We start from the raw sequence: 22,095 nt of genomic DNA, 5'->3' as shown, positions 1-22,095 counted from the left end.
CTACACCTGCTGGCAAGCCACACCAACAACACAGTGTCTGTAGTTTATAGGATACACAACACTTCCTCCAACGGAATCCTCTGCTGGATTCGAGAGAGATGTTCGAGAGCCAGAAGCGGGATCTGTGACCGACAGATACACAAGAGACAAAACAAAACAAACGTTATGTACCATAAATGCAGTACATGTTTCTTTCACAGGATACATGCAGCCACAGCCACATGTCCTACATGTGCATGACAACAGACCGATCGCACTCACCACTGACTGAGAGCCTGGAAATGTTAAGGATTTAAGGAGGTAATCTACAGTAAACGGCAGATATGCCGCTGTTTATCATTTTGGAATCAATTTGTAGTACATTTCCTTCATACCAAATAGAAAATTACATCTTAAAAAATCCACTTTTTTGAATACATCTATTGTCAAATGCATTCCTTTAATGGGATATGTGTATATACAACTGACGTTAACCATCAGGAATTCCTTTGACATCATGTACTTTATAGGAGCTTATGTGGTTTGACAGATTTGGCCCAATGTGCAATTCTTGATCCATATTTTGAAAAAGGCGAATTGTATGATATTTAGAACATTTTGTGAACCTTGGGGACATCTCTTCCAGTGTGTCACACTAATTGTGTGAAAACATTAGCGTAATGCTGGGGTGTCAAACATATGGCCCACGGGACAGGACTGGCCCGCCAGAGCGTACAACCAGGCCCGCAAGATTAAGTTTACCAGCCGTGAGAAATGATGGCAGTAACTGCAATAGATTTATTTGGCTACCGAAGGTGCAGAGATGTATAACTGACTTCCTTTAAGTTTGTATTATGTCATCAGGATTACTACACACATGAGGCAATGTCACCATTAAAAAAACTATTTTGAGAATTGGACGTTTGAAGTTATTCTGATCATAATATGAAGAACCCTTCTATATTTCTGAGTTCCAGCGACTTGTGGCCAAATGTTTTATGCCTTTGAAGATGTAAATAGTGTAATAATAACCCACTGTGATCTGTAAGTTGTAAAGAACATGGTGAACTCAGGCATGATTTTGTCAAAATTGCGGTTTGCTTCCATCCCAATTTCAATGTTTGTCATTTCATCAAACATGCCACACTCCTTCTTACTTCCTAATGATATATTAACACCTTGTTACACTAAAACAAAAACAGATATTTAGAATTCTTGTTATTTATATGTCATAATGTAATTTACTTTGAGATCGCATTGCGCTGTATGTGCTCCCTGTGAGTTGGTGCAGCTGGTGTCGTACTTTCTTTGACCTTGAAGTTTTAAAATAAAGACAAAATGAAGCTCAACACAAGTTGTATCAGTATGGCAAACAAACGTCTCTTCAGTAATGGTGAGATTCTGTGTAAAGCTGCATGTGGGATCATGTGTTTATGTCAAAATAGGGCCCAATATCACAGCGCAAAGCATTATGGGATTAATCCACTGACTGAATCAGATGATATTCCCGGTGCATATGAACTTGCACATCAATCACTTCATTTTAATCTCTCAGTCAAAAAGAATTCAATGAGATTGACACAAAGTGATCTAAATTGAGTATAGTAGTATGGTAATGTTCCCAAACATAGATAAAACTATTGCTATTTAAGTTTGTAACACCATGAATGAAGCAAAGTAATACCATTTACCCCATTGAACTTATTTTATTCTCACTAGAAAATCTAGATTCTTTTTAAGTTTAAGTTGTTTTTTTTGTTTTTTTTATTGAAGTTTGGCAAGTTTGGAGAGGATAAATAGTCCCACCTCAGACAAGCAGTTTCCAGGGTCAAGCTTGGCCTCAGGTAATCAGGTGCTTTAAGTGTTTGTGCTTCCCAGTTATTCATGCATCCCCTGAGGATTTCAATGCAACACTACTTAAAACACGGCCTTTACTGGGAATTTTTTTTTTGCTTTGTTGATTCATTTCTGTTTTCAGTACCACAGAGGAGATGATGCAGAGCGGATGAGGCCAGAACAAAACAAACTAAAGTGCCTCTTTGGTGTTATTCAGACTACAAACCATCATGTTACTTGATTTGCAGTCCAAATGCTTTACCAAATAGCTTGTTAAATTATTCATTTCTATAATCATAGTTGAAGTATATTTTAAAGCACAATCGATTATAAAACCATCAAGCCGCTTTATGTCTGAAAAGTAGTTTTTTTTTTCCCCCTTTATCCCCTTATAGTTACACTTCAACTCAGATTTCTTTTTTTTGTGTGTGTGTTTTTTTTTGCTGTTATTTATCTCACACAGCAAGCAATTAGCTCTCTTATCTTATCTCGTCCTGTTATCGTTTCTTATCGTACTCGGTCTCTGGCATTATAAGCCAGATACTCCTGGAAGAAGATCCATGCAGTTAAATTCCCATGCAATACCGCAAGGCATATTTTAATACAGTGAACATAAAAGAGACAAAAATGGGTCATCAAAACAATAAAAGGGTCTAGTTTTGCAGTGTTTAGCAGTTACTGTGCATTCATTGTTGTTTCTGTAAAATAGATCGTATCAGAAATGAAGCATTCAATAAGTATACGTGGTACATGTAAAGCAATAATCGGTTAACAGATGCATCTTCTGGTAAATAAAAAATAAAACAAAGACTAACACAAAAGGACTGGTTTTACTATTTTTCGACACTTAACAGTTCACAAGTGCTCAATTAGATCTCTACTTGTGTTCGTGTTTAATTCAGACAGCGACTGAGACCTAAGATGTCACTGCATTTACTGCTTGAGGACATTATTATTAGTTATGGCTTATTTTGCACTTTATGTCTATATGTTTCTAGTCACAGCTTTATTTACCTCAATATATATATGCCGTGGTTTACATTCAGTGCTATTTAATGTTACCCTTACAGTGGTTTAGCAAACATTACAATACACATTGCCTTGGACCTTTATAGACTGTGCTCAAAGATCAGCATTTCTTTGGTCGATAAGTAACTGCTTATAACCTTGTGACACTTTGTCTCAGTGATTTATGACCTTACTTGCTGTGATCAAGTGAACCATCAAAAATGTGTGAGTGCCAATAATCCGGTGCAGCAGTAAAGGGACAGAGCGGTGAAACTCAGTACATTAATCCATTCCCTTTCACTCCCAATCACTGTTGAAACAATGTGCCTCATAACTAAAGAGCTAATAATTGATGCATCAGTCATTATTTTATCACTTAGGTATACCTGCTTTTGTCACCCGATAGATTTTTCCTCCATGATTACCAAAAGCCTCAAGAAATGCACACTATTCAGCGACGGAGGTGCCTGATGAGAGTCAGCATATTTGTGGAGGGGGGAGGGGGGAGCTGGAACAAGAGCATTAATCAAGTGCAGGGGCAGACCAATAACGGGCTCTGTAATCATGCTGGAGCAGCGCTCTAACTTTGGGCTGCGTCGCCTGGCCATTCATCATCTGGAAAAGCAAGAGGCAGAGAGGGAGATTAATAACAAGTGCATTAGTCAGTGTTTAGATGCAGCCAATGTGCTTCTGGGTCAAGTGACGGAGTCACAGTGCCAAAAGAGATGATCTTGACCAGCTAATGATTTGCAGAAACCAAAAGCGTAATAGTTGTAATACATATGGTTTAAACAGGTGGGGTTTCTTTACGAGGTTGGTAAGTTAAGGTAAATACTTGTTATACCACTTTAAACAATTCCTTCCAGAGGCATTAAAAAAAAAATTGGTTTTCTTATTGGGAGTTTTTTGTCTTTTTCTTCCTTCTGCTCTATCTTGCTCTAGACAGTTAAGCATTGATTGTTTTTTTTTTTCTTTTTTTTTTCCCGCCCGACCTTATTTTTCATCTAGAACTCACCACGGAAGCAAAGTCAGTTAGCATGCACCGCACAGCTGAGGCAACCCATTATTTTGTCTTACCTTCCCCACCCTCTGTTTTCCTCTGAATTAAGGAGTCATTTGTCAGTGGTTTGAGTGCCTGGCAGAAGGAACGGATGCTCAGAATGCCACGTGTTGCTCGTCCAATTCAGAGAGAATTGAGTTGCCAAGTAAAGCAAAAAGACGGCAAAAGAGACAGCATGGGAGACCGAAATATTCTTTTCACTATGACTTTGTGACTAACAAGGAACTGGGCTCTTTTAAAAAATGCATTCTGGGCAGAGAACTGTCACTTGCTTCCAGCATGGCCTCTCACATCATCTACTACCTCTACATTCACAATGCTCACAAGGAAATCTTCATAGTAAAGGGTAATCCACGCTCGTGAATGTTTAAAGAAAGTGCTGATTTGTATGTTTTCAGCTCTATATTATCCCTGCTACCACCAGAGACAGTTCTATGTTGCTTCTACAAAATAATCCATTAGGTCAGGGGTGTCAAAATATACGGGCCATGGACACAAACCGGCCCTCAAGAGGCTCCAATCCAGCTAAACCACAAGGCAAATTATAAAAAAGAAAAGTTCAAGGAAACCATTGATTCTTTTGCACACATTTCTTAAGAGTAGCAGACACAACACAAGACTGAGAGTCGAGCTGAGATTTTAGTGACGCTGCCATGAAAGCTAGATACCTCACTGCAAGCAAAATAACATTTGTCTCAAAGTCAAACCTTTGTAAAAACATGTATAATGCAGCATCTATACGTTTTTAGACATTTCCCCTGTATTTTGCACCAGAATGTATCATTAAAATTGGGTTTATGTTGAGATTGTTGTAATTTTCAGTAGTTATTGTTTTGGGAAAATATCAACATTTTCATCATGTACACCCTGCATCACAACATATCGAATCTTTTAAGTCTAAATTTAAAAGTTAATATGGGACTGTTTTACTGGTGGGGCCCCACTCAAGATAAAATCGGGCTGAATGTACCCCCTGAATTAAAATGTGTTTTACACTCCTGCTTTAGGTGATCTGATACATTTGTGCTTTCCAGATAATACTGTCATGTTGGGCAGAGTATTCAAAGAGTGTCAGGACTCTTTGTTGATAGAGATCAGTTTGAGAAGGGGCGACTCTTTAATGTCTGTTTAATATGGTGCTGCAGTGGTTATCCGCACCAACGTTACCATCACAGTAACGTCAGTAAAATATCAACCAGAGTAGATGATATACTAAACCAGCTAGTGCTGTGATTATCCATTAAATGTAGCACTCTTTATCTTTCATATTTATTTATTTTTATATATCTCTTTAAACCTTTTCATTATTCAACATAAACATGCTTTTTTTTTTTTTTTTGTCATTGCTTTCTCTCTCATTTTGTTCAGATAAAAAGTGTGTGAAAGCTTGTTGCATAACCTCCAACAATAGTTACACAAGCTTAGACACCGGTGGTACTGTTTCACTTTCCATTACACCGCCGCATGAGTGTTTCCCTTTTATACACCTGGAGTGAGACCAACTGTACGCAGCCAGAGGGTGATTTGTCACTTCTCCCACAACCGCTGGCCCATCCCGCCACGGACATTTCCTGGGAAGGAGCGAGTCCACCATCTATCAATGGAGCCAGAGCTGTGCATAATGATGAACCCAGGTGCATTTTGTTGGTGCCTCTATCACATCATGTACCCAGGCTTGCTTATTAGGTATTGCAATGGTCTTCTCACTCAGATTTGCGGTGTCCTTTACTCTTCTTCTTCTTCAAAAAAAAATAAATGTAATATCCAAATATGTTTTTTTTTTCTCTTGTGGAAGTGATCTTTAATGGTCAGCAACAAGGGGAAGATCCTTGAAAATGTATTTCTCTGTTTTGTAAACCATTCAGGTCACAATAGGAAGATGTGCCTTTATTTTCTACTCTGGCCCACTGAATGTGGACATCTGACATGGACATGTGCACCTTGTTCCCTCTGCTGCCTTTGATTTCCATCCAGACACAGCTTGAGCCGGTATTTGGATGATGTTGATTTTTTCCAGCTCGACTGCTCTGTTTATCTCTACATCAGAGGATTCGTGGCTGAGTGTGAAACAGTGTGACACAGTATCCCAAAGGCAAAGTCCAGTCCGCCGTGCCCCTCCACCGTCGATGAGGAGAGGAGGACAGTCTTAAACTGTGAGCCTGAAATGTTTTGGCATCTTACAAGTGTTTCAGGTTTTGAAGACCGTGTTGAGAAATGAGAAGGGAATCTTGGCATTTGGCTTTTGAACAAGGCTTTGTGACTAAAGACGGGTTTGGGAAATATGTGGCGAGGCTCCACTACAATGCTGCTGGCCTTGATGAAATAAAACAGTTTAAAACAGACTTTGATTTTTCACCCTGGATCCTTCTACAACGGGTCAATTGAGGTTGTTCAGATAAGAATCGCGGTAAGAAAAAGCCTTCAGTCCCGTCTCTCAAAGGGATACAACATCTGAAGCCCAGACCTCAAAGCAGACCCAGGATGCCTGGAGCATGTGGTAATTTTCCAGGTAGAGGTGGACAAAATTGAAAAACATTTTCTTTTTTTTTTCTTTTTTAAGAGTTAACTTCTTTGCCCCACTTGTTACTCTTCAATAACTTGTTTTATGCCTACCCATTGTATGTCTACAATTTGAGTGAAACCGCAAGTATTTTTCTGTTACTGGTTTCCTTTCATTTCAGCTGAGTTTTTTGTTTATTTGTTACAGACATTACTGCCGCTCAGAGTTGATGGTTGATGCATTTGGGCCCAGTGGCAACAACAAACATATCAAACAACCCCTGGGTATCAAAGCAAATATAAAAACAACTGTGGGTTTTTCAGTTACTTTCCATTTGTGTTTGTTTGTAGAGTGAGTCCAGCTCTCATTTCCAGTGGCGATGCACTAGAGTAGAAATGGTTGAGTAAATATAATTAAATACATGCATTTAAGATATCCTGTACTGGCTGTGGCTGGTTGACCGGAAGGTTAATTGCCCGCTGTGTCTTCCAAGATATTCACATCTTCTCATGGAACCAACAAAAGAGTAAAGTATGCAGCATTTCCACATATTCTAAACCACATTCCTCATGGTTATTTGGGTTTGAAGAGGAACTATATAAATGACAGAAAACATTTTACCAGTCCCTATGTAAGAGCAACATTCAGTTTCAATACAAATATGTGTTTTCTGAGTTCATTTGCGGAGTTGAAATTGTTTATATCTGGCTCTAAATATAGTCTCAGATCACAAGGTGCAGCAGTAATGGTCAATTAATGGGCTTTTAATCCACAGAGGAGCATAAAGTCAGAACATGTCATAGACTATTAACGTGAATAACCCCAGATCTGTGAAGAAAGTGGAAGAAAAGTCTTGACCGATAGGTTAATTGCTTTGTGTTGATGTTTGTTTACACCAGGTTTTGAGACACTGAGGGAAATGGCTGATTTGCAAAACCTTCCACCCTGTGAGACGCAGTGAATTTGCAAATAAAAACAAAAACAAAGAGAGATTCGATGTGTCGGCAAACTATGTTACCTCACCGTAAAAAAAAAAAAAGATTTGCCAATTTTGGGATGAGCTGCCATAAATCTGATGTAAAAATAAAATGTTACACAGGGATAGAAACACCCTTACTCAGAAAAGTAGAAGTTGTTTACCAAGATTCTGCATTCCCATCACACATGCAAATCAAACAGTGGATGTTTTGTCCTTTTACCACTTCAATGCATATACACATACACTTATGAAAGATATTGGAGTACTTTCACCTTTTGAATTTTCTGCCAAGGATTTGATTTTCATCTTTCTTTCCGCAAGTCAATGACATCTAAGGCCATATAAGAGAAACCTTGCAAGACAAATGACCTTGTGATGATTCATGCTTGCATTCAGGACAGGTTATTTCAGACAAATTAACGGGACCATCAAGGTGTGCACTGTTGGTTTAGCGGCCTTTTTCTTTTTTTTTTTTTTTTTCAAGTATTTTCTTTGAAATGACATTGCCACGTAGGCACATAAAGACACATAAAAATACACACAAGGAAAATGACGGTGACGATACTGCAAAATTCTGCTTGCACAGCAAGTTGTCACTCTTCCTATCATTCAAGATGTTGTTGCTGTTTGTAGAGTCAAGTCACCCTTAAAACGCACTGTTGTCCCTGTGGTCCCATCGCTCGAGACAGTGCTTTTGTTTTATTGCAAAGAAAAACACAGGGGTTGCTTACCCTTCATTCTTTGTGGCAGCAGGCATACACAATATAGTGTATGCGCATGGTGGAGCATGCTGAGGAGGATGAAACCCCGTGCCCCGCCGTATAAGTAAAGTTGATTTTCCTCCAAAATGTCAAGATTCAGCATTTAAAAGGTATTCCTCCTGATTTCATCATAAGGAATTTTTTATCACCACCAGCACCGACACATGCACACAGATCAATTAATCTCTAACCTGCTTCAATTGACATTTTGAATTTGGTCTTGACTGACCTATTTTGAATATAACGGACCGATTGTTGTAAACAAGCACTCATATTGTATTATATTATATGAATATGTGACATTCCTGTGTTTAGTGACGCCTACACCGTCGCTGTTTATTGTGTGCATTTCTTTTTTGGTTTTGTTTGTTTGACTGGCTTAGCTGGGTGTCTTCAAACCACAGCCAGCACGACCCTCTTGTTTTTGAGGGCCCCCCCCTGTGCTGTTGTATTGCAAAACTTGGCGTAGCACTGGGAGCTGAATTTCAAGCTATTTTTTACACTGACCTGGCAACTGTTGACAGTAGAAGCGCTGACACGAACAACAGTCGAGTGGATGTTATCGAAAATTCACCAAAACGGTGTTGAAATGGCAAGAAGCAAAGTGAGCTTCTGCATTGAGTTAGTAGGATAGTTTTAGTGTGAAAGCAGCAATAGATTCCGAATATGAGGTGACTATTATTCTTACGATAATGTTTCGTAAACTATATATAGATAAAATATCAAATAGCTTGACTTCTTTTTTAAATTTTTTTCATTATTTAATTTTTGGGTGGAGTTTTGTAAGAAATACCTACAGTGTTACTGTGTAAAGAAAATGTTGCAGTTTAAAATTCCCTTATTGGTTTTTGTTAACACAGTACTCTTGAATGTATGTGCATAACAATGTGATTAATTAAAGAAAAATCATTAGATTAAAAATGTCACTGATTGCCCAGCACAATATAAAAAGTTTCAGTTGAAGCTTTGTCAACACTTCACCATCATTTGAGGGTTTCCAATAATACCAGTGCCAGCCGACAGTGTGAGTTCAGTGGTTCATAAGTCCCATGCACACAGACAAATTGCAGAAATTAAGCAATTTCACTTGAGACCCAGCACTTTTAAGTAAACAATCTATGACCTTCACTCACCTGTGTATATAAAAGTAAAGGCAGTGCTCTTTCTTATAAATATAGTATTTTAACAAAAAAAACTGTTTAGTATGTAATGCACAAATTTACCAATTCATTATTTTACTTCGTTACATTTAATCTAACTAGTATTTGGTGCTAGGTTACACAATTATACAGTTTTATCCAAAAAATATGCTTTTTCATCAATGTGGTACGGTGGAGCAGTGGTGAGCACAGCTTCATTTCAGGCCCTTCCCTTGTCAAATTTGCATGTTCTCATTTTGTACGTTTCCTTTAGGTACCCCAGGCATCTCCCATTGGGCAAAAATATCCCTGCTGGGATAATTGGTGACTCTGAATTAGCAATTAGTTTGAATGTGTGCTCTGATGATTGTCTGTCTCTCTGTGTTGGTGGTGTGATGGACTGCTGACCTATCCAGGTTGTATTCAGCCTCTTGCCCAAGTGTCAGCTTGGATTGGCTCCAGCGCGCCGCGGCCCCGCTCTGGTCGAACCGGCTTTTGAAGATGGATGGAATTGGGACTTAGTTATTCTGAGCCTCTTAGCATGGCGTCATTAGTATTTAACTCACAGCACCACTGTACCCATGCACAGACTCTCACAGAGCTGCAAGGCCATAGGATCACTGCCATTTAGTCTTCTGGGCTCAGTAAATGAAAAATGCATTATCAAGCTGAGGGAATGAATAAAAAATGGGAACAAATTAATCTCATTCAATTAGTTTTTTTTTTAACATTTCTTCAGGTTTTGTTTTTTTTGTTGTTGTCTTTTCTCTGTCAATTCAACTTTACCAGAAATGGCAGGTCTGAATGCTTTGGCCATTTTCTACAACCAACCAAGCTTATGTTTCATGTCTGAATGTGTGCCTGACTATTGGATTGAATGTTTACTTATAATGCAGTTTGATGGACTGTGGCATGGCTGAGCATCAAATATGTCCACATGTGCAGAAATATACATTATGGAACATCAAAACTCCAAATTACAATTAATATATGATCAATGTTAGTTATTCAGTTCTTTTTTCTTTTTTAAACACTGTGTTACACATTTATTGTAAAGCACTGTTGGAACCTGTCATGTCTGACTCTGCCATGGTCAATGTTCATTTATTTCACATTTTTGGTCTTTTGCTGACTTTCCCCAAAAAAAAAAAAAAGATACTAACAAACACTTGCTGTTAATAATTGCAGTTGAAAGGATAGAAGCCACACAAAAATATGGTGATTGTGTCACATTATGTACGAGCATGAATCGCTTCTTTATTGCACTAGAAGAAGCAAGGTTAGGAGAGGCTGCATTCCACGTGGTCAGGGATTATCAGATGCTCGAGCGTTCATTTTCACTTGACATTACCTGTGCCGCCGTGCCCTTAATTACACTGTCAAAGCATACACATCGGCATTTCTGTCCTCTTTTCTGACCTTCCATCTGTCAATTCCAGGGAAGAGGCCATGATGTCAACATACTTTGAGACAGTAGAAGACCTCCTGGCATCTTTTGGCCCCGTCCGTGACTGCTCCAAAGATAATGGTGGCTGCAAGAAGAATTTCAAGTGTGTGTCTGATCGACAGTTGGACTCGACCGGCTGTATGGTAAGCAGATGTGATTTTCCAGATAGTTGAATTTATTTTTTTTGTTGTTTGTTTGTTTTTTCTCCTCCCTGTCTCTCAGCTGACATCTTGACATGATCAAGTTGAAGTGAGTGTGGAGAGAGAACAATTTTCTTAAAGGTCACAACTGGTGTTTATCCCAGAATAAATTTAACGCTCCTATTAATTTTGAGCAAACAGACTTCCTTTCAGATTCTCAGTAACATCGCCGGATGTCTATATAAATAAGTGTTTATGTAGTATTTTTACATTGATATGTGTGTGTTTGTGTTTGTTTGACATGGATTTGCTGGTGATGGAAACACTGTATGAAGGACTGGTGCTTTCAAAGTATCATCTGGACATGCTGTCTGCTGGACTGGAGCTCACTATCTAGCAGACAGTGTTAACAAGAGACCTTTTTTCTCTTTTTTTTTCTTTGTGAGACAGCAGACTTCTTTTGCTACATTTGTACTGCTGGATTGCAACCTTTGAACACACAGGACTGTACCCATGCTAGGCAATCAGGAATGCCCCTTTCAATGCATTTTAATGATAAACAAATATTTCATAGCGTCATATTTGGGAATCAAAAATGGACCAAAAACAAATGTTGAAATGCACAACAAATAAAATGCATTAACCCCCCCCCCCCCCCGCCGATGCACGGTACAGTATGTGAATTAAGTTCCCACACTATGATCAAAGCCAGCGCTGCTCAGTAGCTTCTGCAGGCATCGCAGCACCTAAAAGACTGATTAAGTCCAGAATAGATGCATGGTGTATGTTTAGATGGTAAAATGTATTTACATAATCACCGCTTTTAATGTATCTTTCCGAATAATGTGAGTCATTAAATTTACATGCCATCTGCTAACTTGGCATTTGTGATATTTTCAAGCAATTCATAATATTTTATATGGTGCTTACAGGCATAATTAGGATGCCTTGGTGTTGTGTTTATGTATAGACACTATGGGGTCCATGATTAAAAGCCCCTGTGATTCACACTGTTGGAGGCTTTGCCTTTGTATCCACTGCACACGGACTAAATGGTCCGTGATACTGCCACTTTCATTTCAGTTTAGGTATATGCAATGTCATCATTTGACCCACTGATAACCAAATCAAATCAAAGTTTAATAATCTGATGTGAAACCTTTTTTTGTGTGTGTGTGTGTGGCGGGGCACAAATCGAATATTTGAAGATGCATTAAGAGCGGCTATGTCTTTCATTTATTCAGGGTGCTGGCTTCATCCGTCCCGCTTTGCTTCATAAACCTCGGTTTGACTTTGGATTCAAAGCTCTAAACTGCAGTGCAAAAGGTTTTTCTTTGGCATATTTACAAGTACAGGGTGACTGGAAACTTTCCACGCCAGGCATTTGACAGCATGGGGCGGGCCTGCGTTGTAAAGTAATTAAATTGATGAGCCATCTCAATTGCTGGAGGATGGTTCGGTGAGTCATTAAGGGCTTGGATGGGGCTATAAATCGACAGGTCTTTTTGTTGTTCGTGTCGACCAAACACAAACACTGATGGAGCAATTTTCTTGTTTCCCTCTGTTCTTTCTCACCTTTGTTTTTAGCTGAAGGCAAGATATGACTTGTACTTCTCTAACGCAGACTTCTCTTCACAATATTCAGAGAAAATAGTGGAACTTTTCTCTGCAGTCATAAAGCACATATCACACCACTCCCTGTAATTTAGTCTGGCACTGATCAGAAATTATGAATAACGAACAGATTTAGAGGCAGCCATTTGGCTCAGAAGAAGATCCTGAGTGGCAGACGTATTGACGCACTTTGTAGAATAAACTTGACACGTGCAACATTTTAAAACACTTTTTAATCATTTTTTTTTCTCTATAAATCAAATTAGTCTCCCTATCCCCTCTGCAACTCATTACCTCCTGCTGGGTTACCATGGCGATTAATCCACATTAATACAGCTGAATCATAGTCCTGATATTCATATTTCCACTCCTGACATATTTAGTAGCTTGTCATGGTGTTATGAGTAATGCAGGGTTGGTGTCTCCACACAAACAGCGGTAATGTCGTCATCTGTCCTAAATATGTTTGTCTCATTTTTACAGTTCATATTACTCTCTAAATATTTCTTGTGTTTGGTGTCCCCCTGGTGTGTGCAATAATTTATCGTTATTGGTGACATAACTTAACTGACATTTTAAATGTGCGGGTCTATTAGATCGAAAACAAATATGTCGTATTAAGCTTCCCAGTACTTGGATTTCTTTGCTGAGTCACTCACTCACTGGCATTTGGGTTTCTAGGACTGGTCCCATCAGTCCAACCCAAAATATGCATGAACAGCGACAGTGCACTGTGAATTCCAACAAATGCATGTGAGTATTTGAATATTTGAACAGCTGCATAGCTATCCAGAGATTTTCACTGAGGCATTTTTTATTTTTTTTTTACTAAATCCATTAATCTAATATTTAAATGCAGATCACATTAATATATTCATCATTGCAGGAATGTTTGATTTAAAAGGGGGAAACAAAAAACATTCAGTTTAACATACTTTCCCTGCTGCATTGTAAAACTTATATCCCGTTTTCAGCCTAATTTATAACGGGGTTGCATTTATTGAACTGCTTTTGTTTTAATAATGCTCAACTCACTCTCGGAGTCTGGTACGCTGAGTTTGTATGCTGTGAAATATCTATACAATGATTTCTAGTGACATTGCTTCAGTGGTCTCAACCATGTTTAATGTATTTTCCACAGTTGTAGCAGCATTTGCATCCCGCGAGCCGATGACTAAAATTGAAGAGACAGACTATCCATGCTAATCCTCCCTACTAATATTAATCCGTATTTGACTCAGAGTTGCAGAATAGCGGACAGTGGAGAGAGTGAGTGTAAGTCATGAATGAGGACATAATAAAAAGCCCTTGGTTGTTTGTCAAACTATCATATGTCAAGAACCTCCATGTCATGAGAGTTTATTAACACTTTCCACATGTGTGAACGTCACAGAGGGATTCAATACTATTGTTTCTTCCGGGGTTGATCAAGTTCAAAGTTCAAACCGTAGATAAAAAAGCACAAATCCCATTAAAGAGATACAAAAGATGTGCATATCTGTTTTGGTTGGTTTAGTTTTTTTTATTTCATCTGGACCTCCCGTACTGAAACAGTCCGCCAAGCTTATAGTCATACTTTGAGAAACTATAAAAATGTTTTACTCTAATATTATACCAAACAGCCTGATGGCTCTGCCTACAGCTGATTAGTAAGCAGACAAAAAGACTGACAAAGCCTTCTAGTCTTCAAAGATTAACTCGGAGGATCAGAGACACTGTGGTATTATTTTCCTTTCGGACTCTTTTGGGCTGGTGTTATTTTAACCACCCTTGTCAGAGTGGGTGCGAACACAGAGCAGGGCCATGCCACACGGAGGGCTTAAAATCCATTATCAGAGTCAGTCCCTCAGGGCTGTCTGCTGCTCTTAAGACAGTTGAAATGCATTTGCAATGAATTAAATTGTAGTCAGAGCCAGAGTTGAAGTTGTGGAGACATTGCTTATTCCATTTTTTTTTTTTTTTGCACGTGTTGCCACTTTTATGTCTGCTGAACTGGAACAAATGTGAGCTGGTTACTAACTTCAGTCTATGATAACGGCAACAAAGGTTGTAAGCGCAGGTTCGAGATATTCGACAGGCAATGTTGTTCTTGTGGCTTCTTCTTTCATCACTTGGCTCATCAAACAGCAGTAAGCTTTATTACACATGACATAGGTGATATTTAAAGCTGTGTAGTCCTATTGTTCTTTACATTATAGGCTGCACTGCTGTTTTCATTATAGTTCTTTTTTCTTTTCTTTTTTTTTTTACTGTGTGAAATGAACTGTTGTTCACCGGAATTGTTTTGTTTCTGCTGGTTGTGACTAAATTGCTTGAAGCACAAGTGGGGAATGAGAGGAGGACAGCATTTCATTACCTGAGATAATAATGTAAAATGTACACACAAATAGACAACTCAAAGGCTTTTGACTCCCGTTGTTTCAATAAAGGGACAAAAATACAGCACAGCGAACAAACACATGCTCATATTTCTGCTGCTATATCCAGTGTGAACATATAAAAAAAAAAAAAAAAGGTCCATTTCAGGTGCCTCTTTGATATATGTTGTACACAGTCGAGAGAAGTGTAGGGAGCCTCAGTTGTCAGACGTAGGTTGTGTGTACAGCAACAGTTCAGCTTTTACCCATCGGTGTGGAATGAGTGGTCAGATTGCGGTTGAACCCATGTTCAGTGTAGCCTATCATCCACTGTGTTTGTGTACGAACGCACTGCGTGTACTCTCAAGGGACCGCTTCGAGTTCAGAACTCTGTAAACATTACTTTTTTTTTTTTCTGGAAGTCTGCCATTTTTAAAACTTCAGGATTGACAACTGGTGCATACAATCCTTTCTATGCTTTTAGGATTTTTTTTTTTTCATTTTTTTTTTTTTTTTTTTTTCTTTATGGCACGCTGTCGCATCCAGCTACAGGATCTGTCCCCTTAATGGAAATACTCAGAGACTCAGCAGATGGTAGGATATTAGTGGCATATCTTTCACGAGCTGATGTGTCTTTTGGGACATCTCTGGTGACGCTGTTTGGATGCAGGGTTGGCAGAGATGTCCTTTTGTAATTTCGGCCCGTCAAACTCCAGTTGTTTATAACAGTTTAGAGGAGACAGATATTGTTATCTCTGATCTCATTTCAAGTCACTTGCAGACTGTCCCAGAATGCAGGAGTTTATTAAAGCGGTGGCACTCTCCAAAAGTCGGGAATTAAATGATGAGTTGTCAGCGTGCAGCCAGATTTCTGCTCGGTTGCCGCTAGTTTGCATAAAGAGTCAGCTGGGAGGAAAAATGGCATCTTCCACCAAACAATGCATTCGCGAAAACCCTCATCCCCTAATCCCCCTACCCACCAGCCCTGTCACATCCCCACAGTTGCGTTTTCTTAAGCATCTTGACTTTTCCAGCCCTGCTGCACTGTACCACTCCGTTTACCTCATTACCATTGCATTTCAATTGGGAGGCAAACGCTTGAGCTTCGTGATCATTTTATTTTATCTTTGTCACTCATGTGCCGTTGGTTAAACGCAGTCATTTAGTGTTGCAGAGAGAACCACACAGCACTGTGGCAGCCGATGGTGGGTTTTTAAGATTTGTGTATAATGGGATTCAGTTCAAAGAAGCCTTGAGGGGAAAAGTATTTGCAGCATAAGAGCGCAAACTAATTGTGCAATATAATGACGTTTCACCGATTATTTTTATATAATTTAAATCTAATCATTTACACCGATTATCCTTTTTTTTTTTATGAATGAGACATTTTAGATAATCATCAGTGGAGCGAGATACCTGAACCAGGGTTAGTGTTTATTTTAACCGCCTGTCAGTTGTGGGGATGTTTGGATTTGTTGAGAGAGAGAGAGAGAGAGAGAGAGAGAGAGAGAGAGAGGAGAGAGAGAGAGAGAGAGAGAGAGTGAGAGAGGAGAGAGAGAGAGAGAGAGAGGAGAGAGAGAGAGAGAGAGAGAGAGAGAGAGAGAGAGAGAGAGAGATGAGGAGAGAGAGAGAGAGAGGAGAGAGAGAGAGAGAGAGAGGAGAGAGAGAGAGAGAGAGAGAGAAGAGAGAGAGAGAGAGAGAGAGAGAGAGAGAGAGAGAGAGAGAGAGAGAGAGCATCATGTCTTTTAGGCAAGATGCATTTATCATCAGATCATTCATATCTCATCTGCTACAGTCAAGTGTACCTTGCTGTTCATTTAGTAATAACCTTCAATGAATTATGAAAGGAGACATGATGCATCTGAACACTTGCTTTAAGAGAATTCACAAGCTACCACATTTAATATGTGTCAAGGAGCATGTGTTCGCAGTAATTCAGCAACGACAAAAACAAAGAAACATAGCCACATGTAAGCTGACTTCAGTAAGCCACATATCTATTGTCCTAACCATAAAGGCAGATAATAACAGCGGCCCACAAATGTCATTGATGAACACGATGAGCTGATGAGATCAGGGGCTCGTGGAGTCGCAGGACAAAGCGATCTTTCACTTGCATTGTCATCTGCTCTGTTGATACCACTAAAGAAGGGTGGTGACAAATAGAGGCTGCACATCTTTTTGCATACTGCCAGTTACCATGGCAAACGATAAGACTGCCTGATGACATGAGTACACACATTAATGCAGAGATGTGGAGATGAGCGCCCAAGGCTAAATCATCTTGTTAGAGAGTAAAGCTTGTGCGAAATAAAAGCAACGTGGACATTGGTATGTCCTGGTCTCTTACTGATCGAATTAGCACATGTATTTGGAAGAAATGCTCAGTAAGGCAGTCTAAAAACACTGCCGTACTGAGTCTACAAGGAATGTGCAATTCCACTTTTGCGCATGCAAGTCATGTCCCAGTTACCTGAATACTTTAACTGGAGTGTTCATATAAATAAATAAATAAATAAAAACAGCATAATATTGAAAATATATGTTCCTCTTCAAGCTCAGCTTCAGCCAGGCGACATAAACTCTTTTACACCGCCAGTTCATTGCAAAGTCATCGCACCGTATACCGGTCTGCCGTCTTTATAAATGTTGGAGTGCGGGGAAAAGCAGATGATATTACACCACCTGCGAAGAAACTTCAAACATAAACAGCACCATGGTAAAGTTCCACCCCTACAGAACAAGCTGGGGCAACATGAAGCACCCTGGGGTGTCGGTTGACACACACCAGCTTCCCATAATAGAGGCATGATATATTTTCCACATGTAAATTATGAGTGCGTGCGTGCGTATGTTTATGTTAAGTCTCCACAAAGCCTTTATATGCAGTCTACAACTGTTGTAGCTGTTGAATTTTTTATTTTTTTTGTGTGTTTTCTTTTTAAATTTAGTGAATTGTTTATCATTTCTTTCTAAAAACTAAAGAAAACAAAAATCAACCTGACCTACAAAGTTGTTTTGTTTGTGTGCCCTACCTGAAGCTCTTTCTTCATAATTGTGTAGAAGCTCCTTGCATGGTTGAAGTCATCTTTGGTGTGTGAATGAATGAATCAGGTGACACAATATAAATCATTTTACATTTACATAAATGGCCTCCATCATGCTTTGAATAAAGAAAGACATGTCTTTGAATGGAATTGCAAGTACTCTTGCATGAAAACCTTGCTTTGTTCAATAGAAATGAAAATAGTAGCTGGCATTCACTTACCATGTCGTCTTTGTGAGGACTTTCTCTGGGGCAGAAGCACTGGTGTCAAGGAAAGTGTCTCAGAATTAGTGCAATGGATAACTTATGTCTCATTTATTGAAAATAGCCGAGTATACTGGTAATTTTAGAAGGGAGAAAACACTGACGTGCTGACCTATTCAAGTCTGCTGACAGGTTACAAGTTGCCAGACGACAAATGTCAAATTTCTTCAGCAATTTTGAAACTGATGGCTGTTGTTTCTTTTTTTTTTTTTTTTTTTTTTTTTTTACAAACCCCAGTGGAGACAACACTTGTTAAGGATGCTATCTATAACAAATGCCACATGTACTTCACCAAGGGATATTTTAACCTAATTCACGCAATATACTTTCTCATATCAAACTAGTGTAACAAAGTCCTGCGTGTGAAACTTATTTATGTTGGGAAAAAAAAAGGTTAAACGTGGGATAGGTCTCCTAACTAGGCTACTGTATGTAAACACTGCGTTGCATTCTGAAAGTTTGTTTTTTCTTCTTCTTCTTTTCTCTTGCTATTAGGGCAATGAGACCGCTGTGCCTAATTTAACACATTTCAGCAGCATGGAGCTGCAGGGCATGCATCACTGCCACCTCTAAACCAGATTAGGCTGTCAAATATGCTTTTAGACTATTTGATTTTTTTTTCTTTTTCTCCTTCGCCTGTCATTTTGATTTAGAGCTGCAGCGTTTCAAAAACTTTTCCTGTTTTGTGTAAGACTCGCATCTCATTGTTTCCATATTATCCTTAAGTTTTCCACTGTTTTCCTCCGAACCTGTTTTTATTATAATTGGCAACATTGCACTGGAAAATATTACTAAATCTACTGACTCTTCACACTTTCCTCATTATGCCCTCTTTCTCTGAAATGTGTGGCCACTAAGTGAGAACATTTAGTATCTTAATTTTGACACGATCATTACCAAATAGAGCTCTCAATAGATTATGCTCAGTTCCTGATTAAAGCTGAGGGCAGTAATGGGTGATTAGGAAAATGAACAGCATTCATTCTCAGTGTGTGAATGTTAATTTGGAGGGGGGATCTACGTATGTATGGTATATAATGTGTGGGGAGATATATGTGCAGTCATATTTCATATGCACTTACCTTTTTTTTTTTTGTCATTTCTTGACCTGCTTACCTTGTATTTTTAATCCTCAATGCTACTCAGGAGTGAAATACCATCACTCTGCTTCTTAATGGTGTCATGAAATCCTCATTTGTAATAGACCCCAGAGGATAGAACTATATCCAACCCTTGGTGTTTTATGTGGCCGTCATGTCAGTGCCCTCAGGACGGGACATCTATGCCCAAAGTCAAAAGGAAAGACTTGTCAAATTTGAAAAAAAGGATTGGATCCTGTGATTATTCACAAATGTGGAAACAGAAAAAAACATAATCTTCTAATTAAAGTGATGTTTTTACTATCTTTTAAAAATATTTGATTAATACCTGATATGTAAATTAGTCAATTAACACAGTTTGATGTTTGTTTTTATGTATTTTTAATTATTCACCAGCTGCCAAAGTGTAATTATACCAACAGCATCAGAAAGATGTGTGTATGCTTCTGTGCAGCAGATCTTCTCTCCTGCTCTCATTGTACTGCTATTGCAGAAGCTGCACAAAAGCACTGACTTAAATTCACTTATCTGAAGTATATATGATCTCCCTCTGCAGCTCGGTGTGTCTTTGGAGACTTGTCCGAGCAAAAAAGAGCAAGTAGCTCGTGGGCCTCGCTAATGGCTAACCTTAGGAACTTTCATTCAACCACAGAGTGCTGCATGACAATTTTGAATTACAGACAGCTATTCCCACAGCTCTGCCTCAGTGTGATGAATGACTCCAATCTCGTGCTCCCAAGGAAGTTAACATTACATCCACCAGATACAGTAAGTGGATGTGAGACCAGAGAGGCTTCAGTGGAATGCTGAACGTGTGGGACTTAGTCTGGAAACGTGTGAACTATACACAATGCACATATATATATATATATATAGAAAAATATACCACAGGGATCAAAAGGCTATTGATCACTTTGTGTTGTTAAACCTTAACGTGTCTCCAGCGGCGAGAGAGCAGATGCATCATTACTTAAGTACTGCCTGATAGCCTTTGTCTGAGAACTGTTTACTCCAGCATCAGACTGGGCGTTTGATTTAATAGCGTGGTCTATCTTTTAAGAGATAACAAAATATCTCATAATTAGAGTCAAGGAACTGGCTGATTACTGTTAGGAGTTGGGCAAATGGATCTTTAAGGCAACCATTTAATGTGGATGACTTCCTGGATGGAGCCCGTTAAGAACATGAGTATTGTAAAAAAAAAAAATAAATAAATAAAATAAAAAGTTTGTTTTATACCCACATTTATTCTAAATGTCTTTTTAGTAAACAGAGGATGGATGCTGCTCGAGGGACCTTCACGACTTTAGAGCCAGCTGTCTGGAATCGCGACCCTGGAGGTCTACTCTCCCCCAAGTCTTAAGTGTTCCCATTACTGCAACACGTCTGATTGTAATGAACTAAGTCGTATTAGACTTCCCGTCGAGGTTGATGACAAATTCATCAGATTCAGTTTGGGGGAGACGCAAGAAAATGGCCGTCGAGGAATTCAGCACATCTGCTTCAGAGGTTTAACTCCTGTCATCAGTTTACTTTCTAAACCATCTGATCTTATCGCCGCTGATCGGATTGTACACAAACTGAAAGTAAGAGAGCGGCTACACAGGCACCCACTTGCAGATGGTATCATCTAAAACTCTTTCCACTTTTTTTTCCCCACACAAAAGCTTAGTCACAAGTGCAAAATGAATATTTCCCCCTTCCGTAACTTTAATTATTTCCATTTTTTTTTTTTTTTTTTTTTTTCTGTCAGTCTGGACTCTTCCATGCTATTCAAGGAGTCTGCAGCTCAATCCTCTCACTATCTCACTCTTCAGTTTGACTTGATTTAGTCTGACTTTATTTCTTTTGAAATGTTCAACAATATATAAACTTTATTTAAAGCCAAGCTTTTACACTAAAGACCAGATATATAATTGTTTGTTCTTTATTACCTATATCAAGAAGACGAGCATCGTCATGTCTGTCAAATTAATGCTCAAGTCTTACATGACAATGATGACCATGATAATCATCATCCTCCACCTGACCATCATTTTTACCTTATCTTCATGAATGTCCCATCTTATCCTCCTATTCAACTCCACTCTTTTCATCTTCTTCTTCACCCTCCTCGTCCTCCATATTCTCTTATGTTCTTCATCCCTTTCCCTCCTCATCAAAAACCTCATTGTCCTTTTAATCATCCATGTCATTCTCCTCACCATCCTACCAGCGTCATCCTCATCACCATCACCATCGTGATCTTCCTCCTGTTTCTGGTTTTCTCTTTCAGCACAGAAAATATTATTTTTTGTACATTTTTATAAAGACATCACAGATTCTTCTTTCATGCAATCTAAAAATAATCATTTTTTGCCTTCATTTTAAATTGCTTGAATAAGTGAGATTTACGTCTGTTGAATTGCCTTGATACTTAAGTAAAGACACAGATGCAGGACTATAGAAGATTAAAGCTGTAAAAGTTCAGACACCTCAAAGCGTTATGTCCAGGAGGCACAATTCTACACGTCAAGCTGTAACCCAGAGGACCAATATAAAACACCTACCTGTTATTTCTTCACTTAACTGATGACCCTATCCAAGGGAACGATTCAGTGTTTTGTTTTGGGGTTTCTTTGTTTGTTTTTCCTCTCTGTTTATTGCAGTCAGTCGGGTTTCCTATATGGGGAACACATGGGCTTACCTTGCATAATTCTGGAAGGGCCACACTGACAGCAGTGGGTGGTGTTTACGCACCACCAACCTCTCTTTTTGTGCTTCTTTTTTTAAGATTTCCTTGAGGCGAATCATCATAAAAATCTGGTTTAACTGTGAACTTTTTTTATTTTTTTCCAAAATAAAATAACTGGTATATTTTATGTT

The 22,095-nt window shown here is 38.8% G+C and overlaps 1 protein-coding gene across 1 annotated transcript in view; it reads left to right on the top strand.

Annotated features, from left to right (window-relative positions):
• astn2 (astrotactin 2) overlaps positions 1-22,095 on the top strand; it is a 271,116-nt gene that overhangs the window by 160,186 nt on the left and 88,835 nt on the right. Inside the window, exon 11 of the mRNA XM_080476263.1 lies at positions 10,702-10,852. Coding sequence (XP_080332389.1) covers positions 10,702-10,852 — 151 coding nt within the window. The remainder of the gene's footprint in view (positions 1-10,701; positions 10,853-22,095) is intronic.

The sequence above is a fragment of the Lipophrys pholis genome (assembly GCF_963383615.2).
Source record: "Lipophrys pholis genome assembly, chromosome: 12".
Classification (NCBI taxonomy): Eukaryota; Metazoa; Chordata; class Actinopteri; order Blenniiformes; family Blenniidae; genus Lipophrys; species Lipophrys pholis.
The sequence above is the reverse complement of the archived record's forward strand: the minus strand, read 5'-3'. Positions and strand labels throughout refer to the sequence as shown.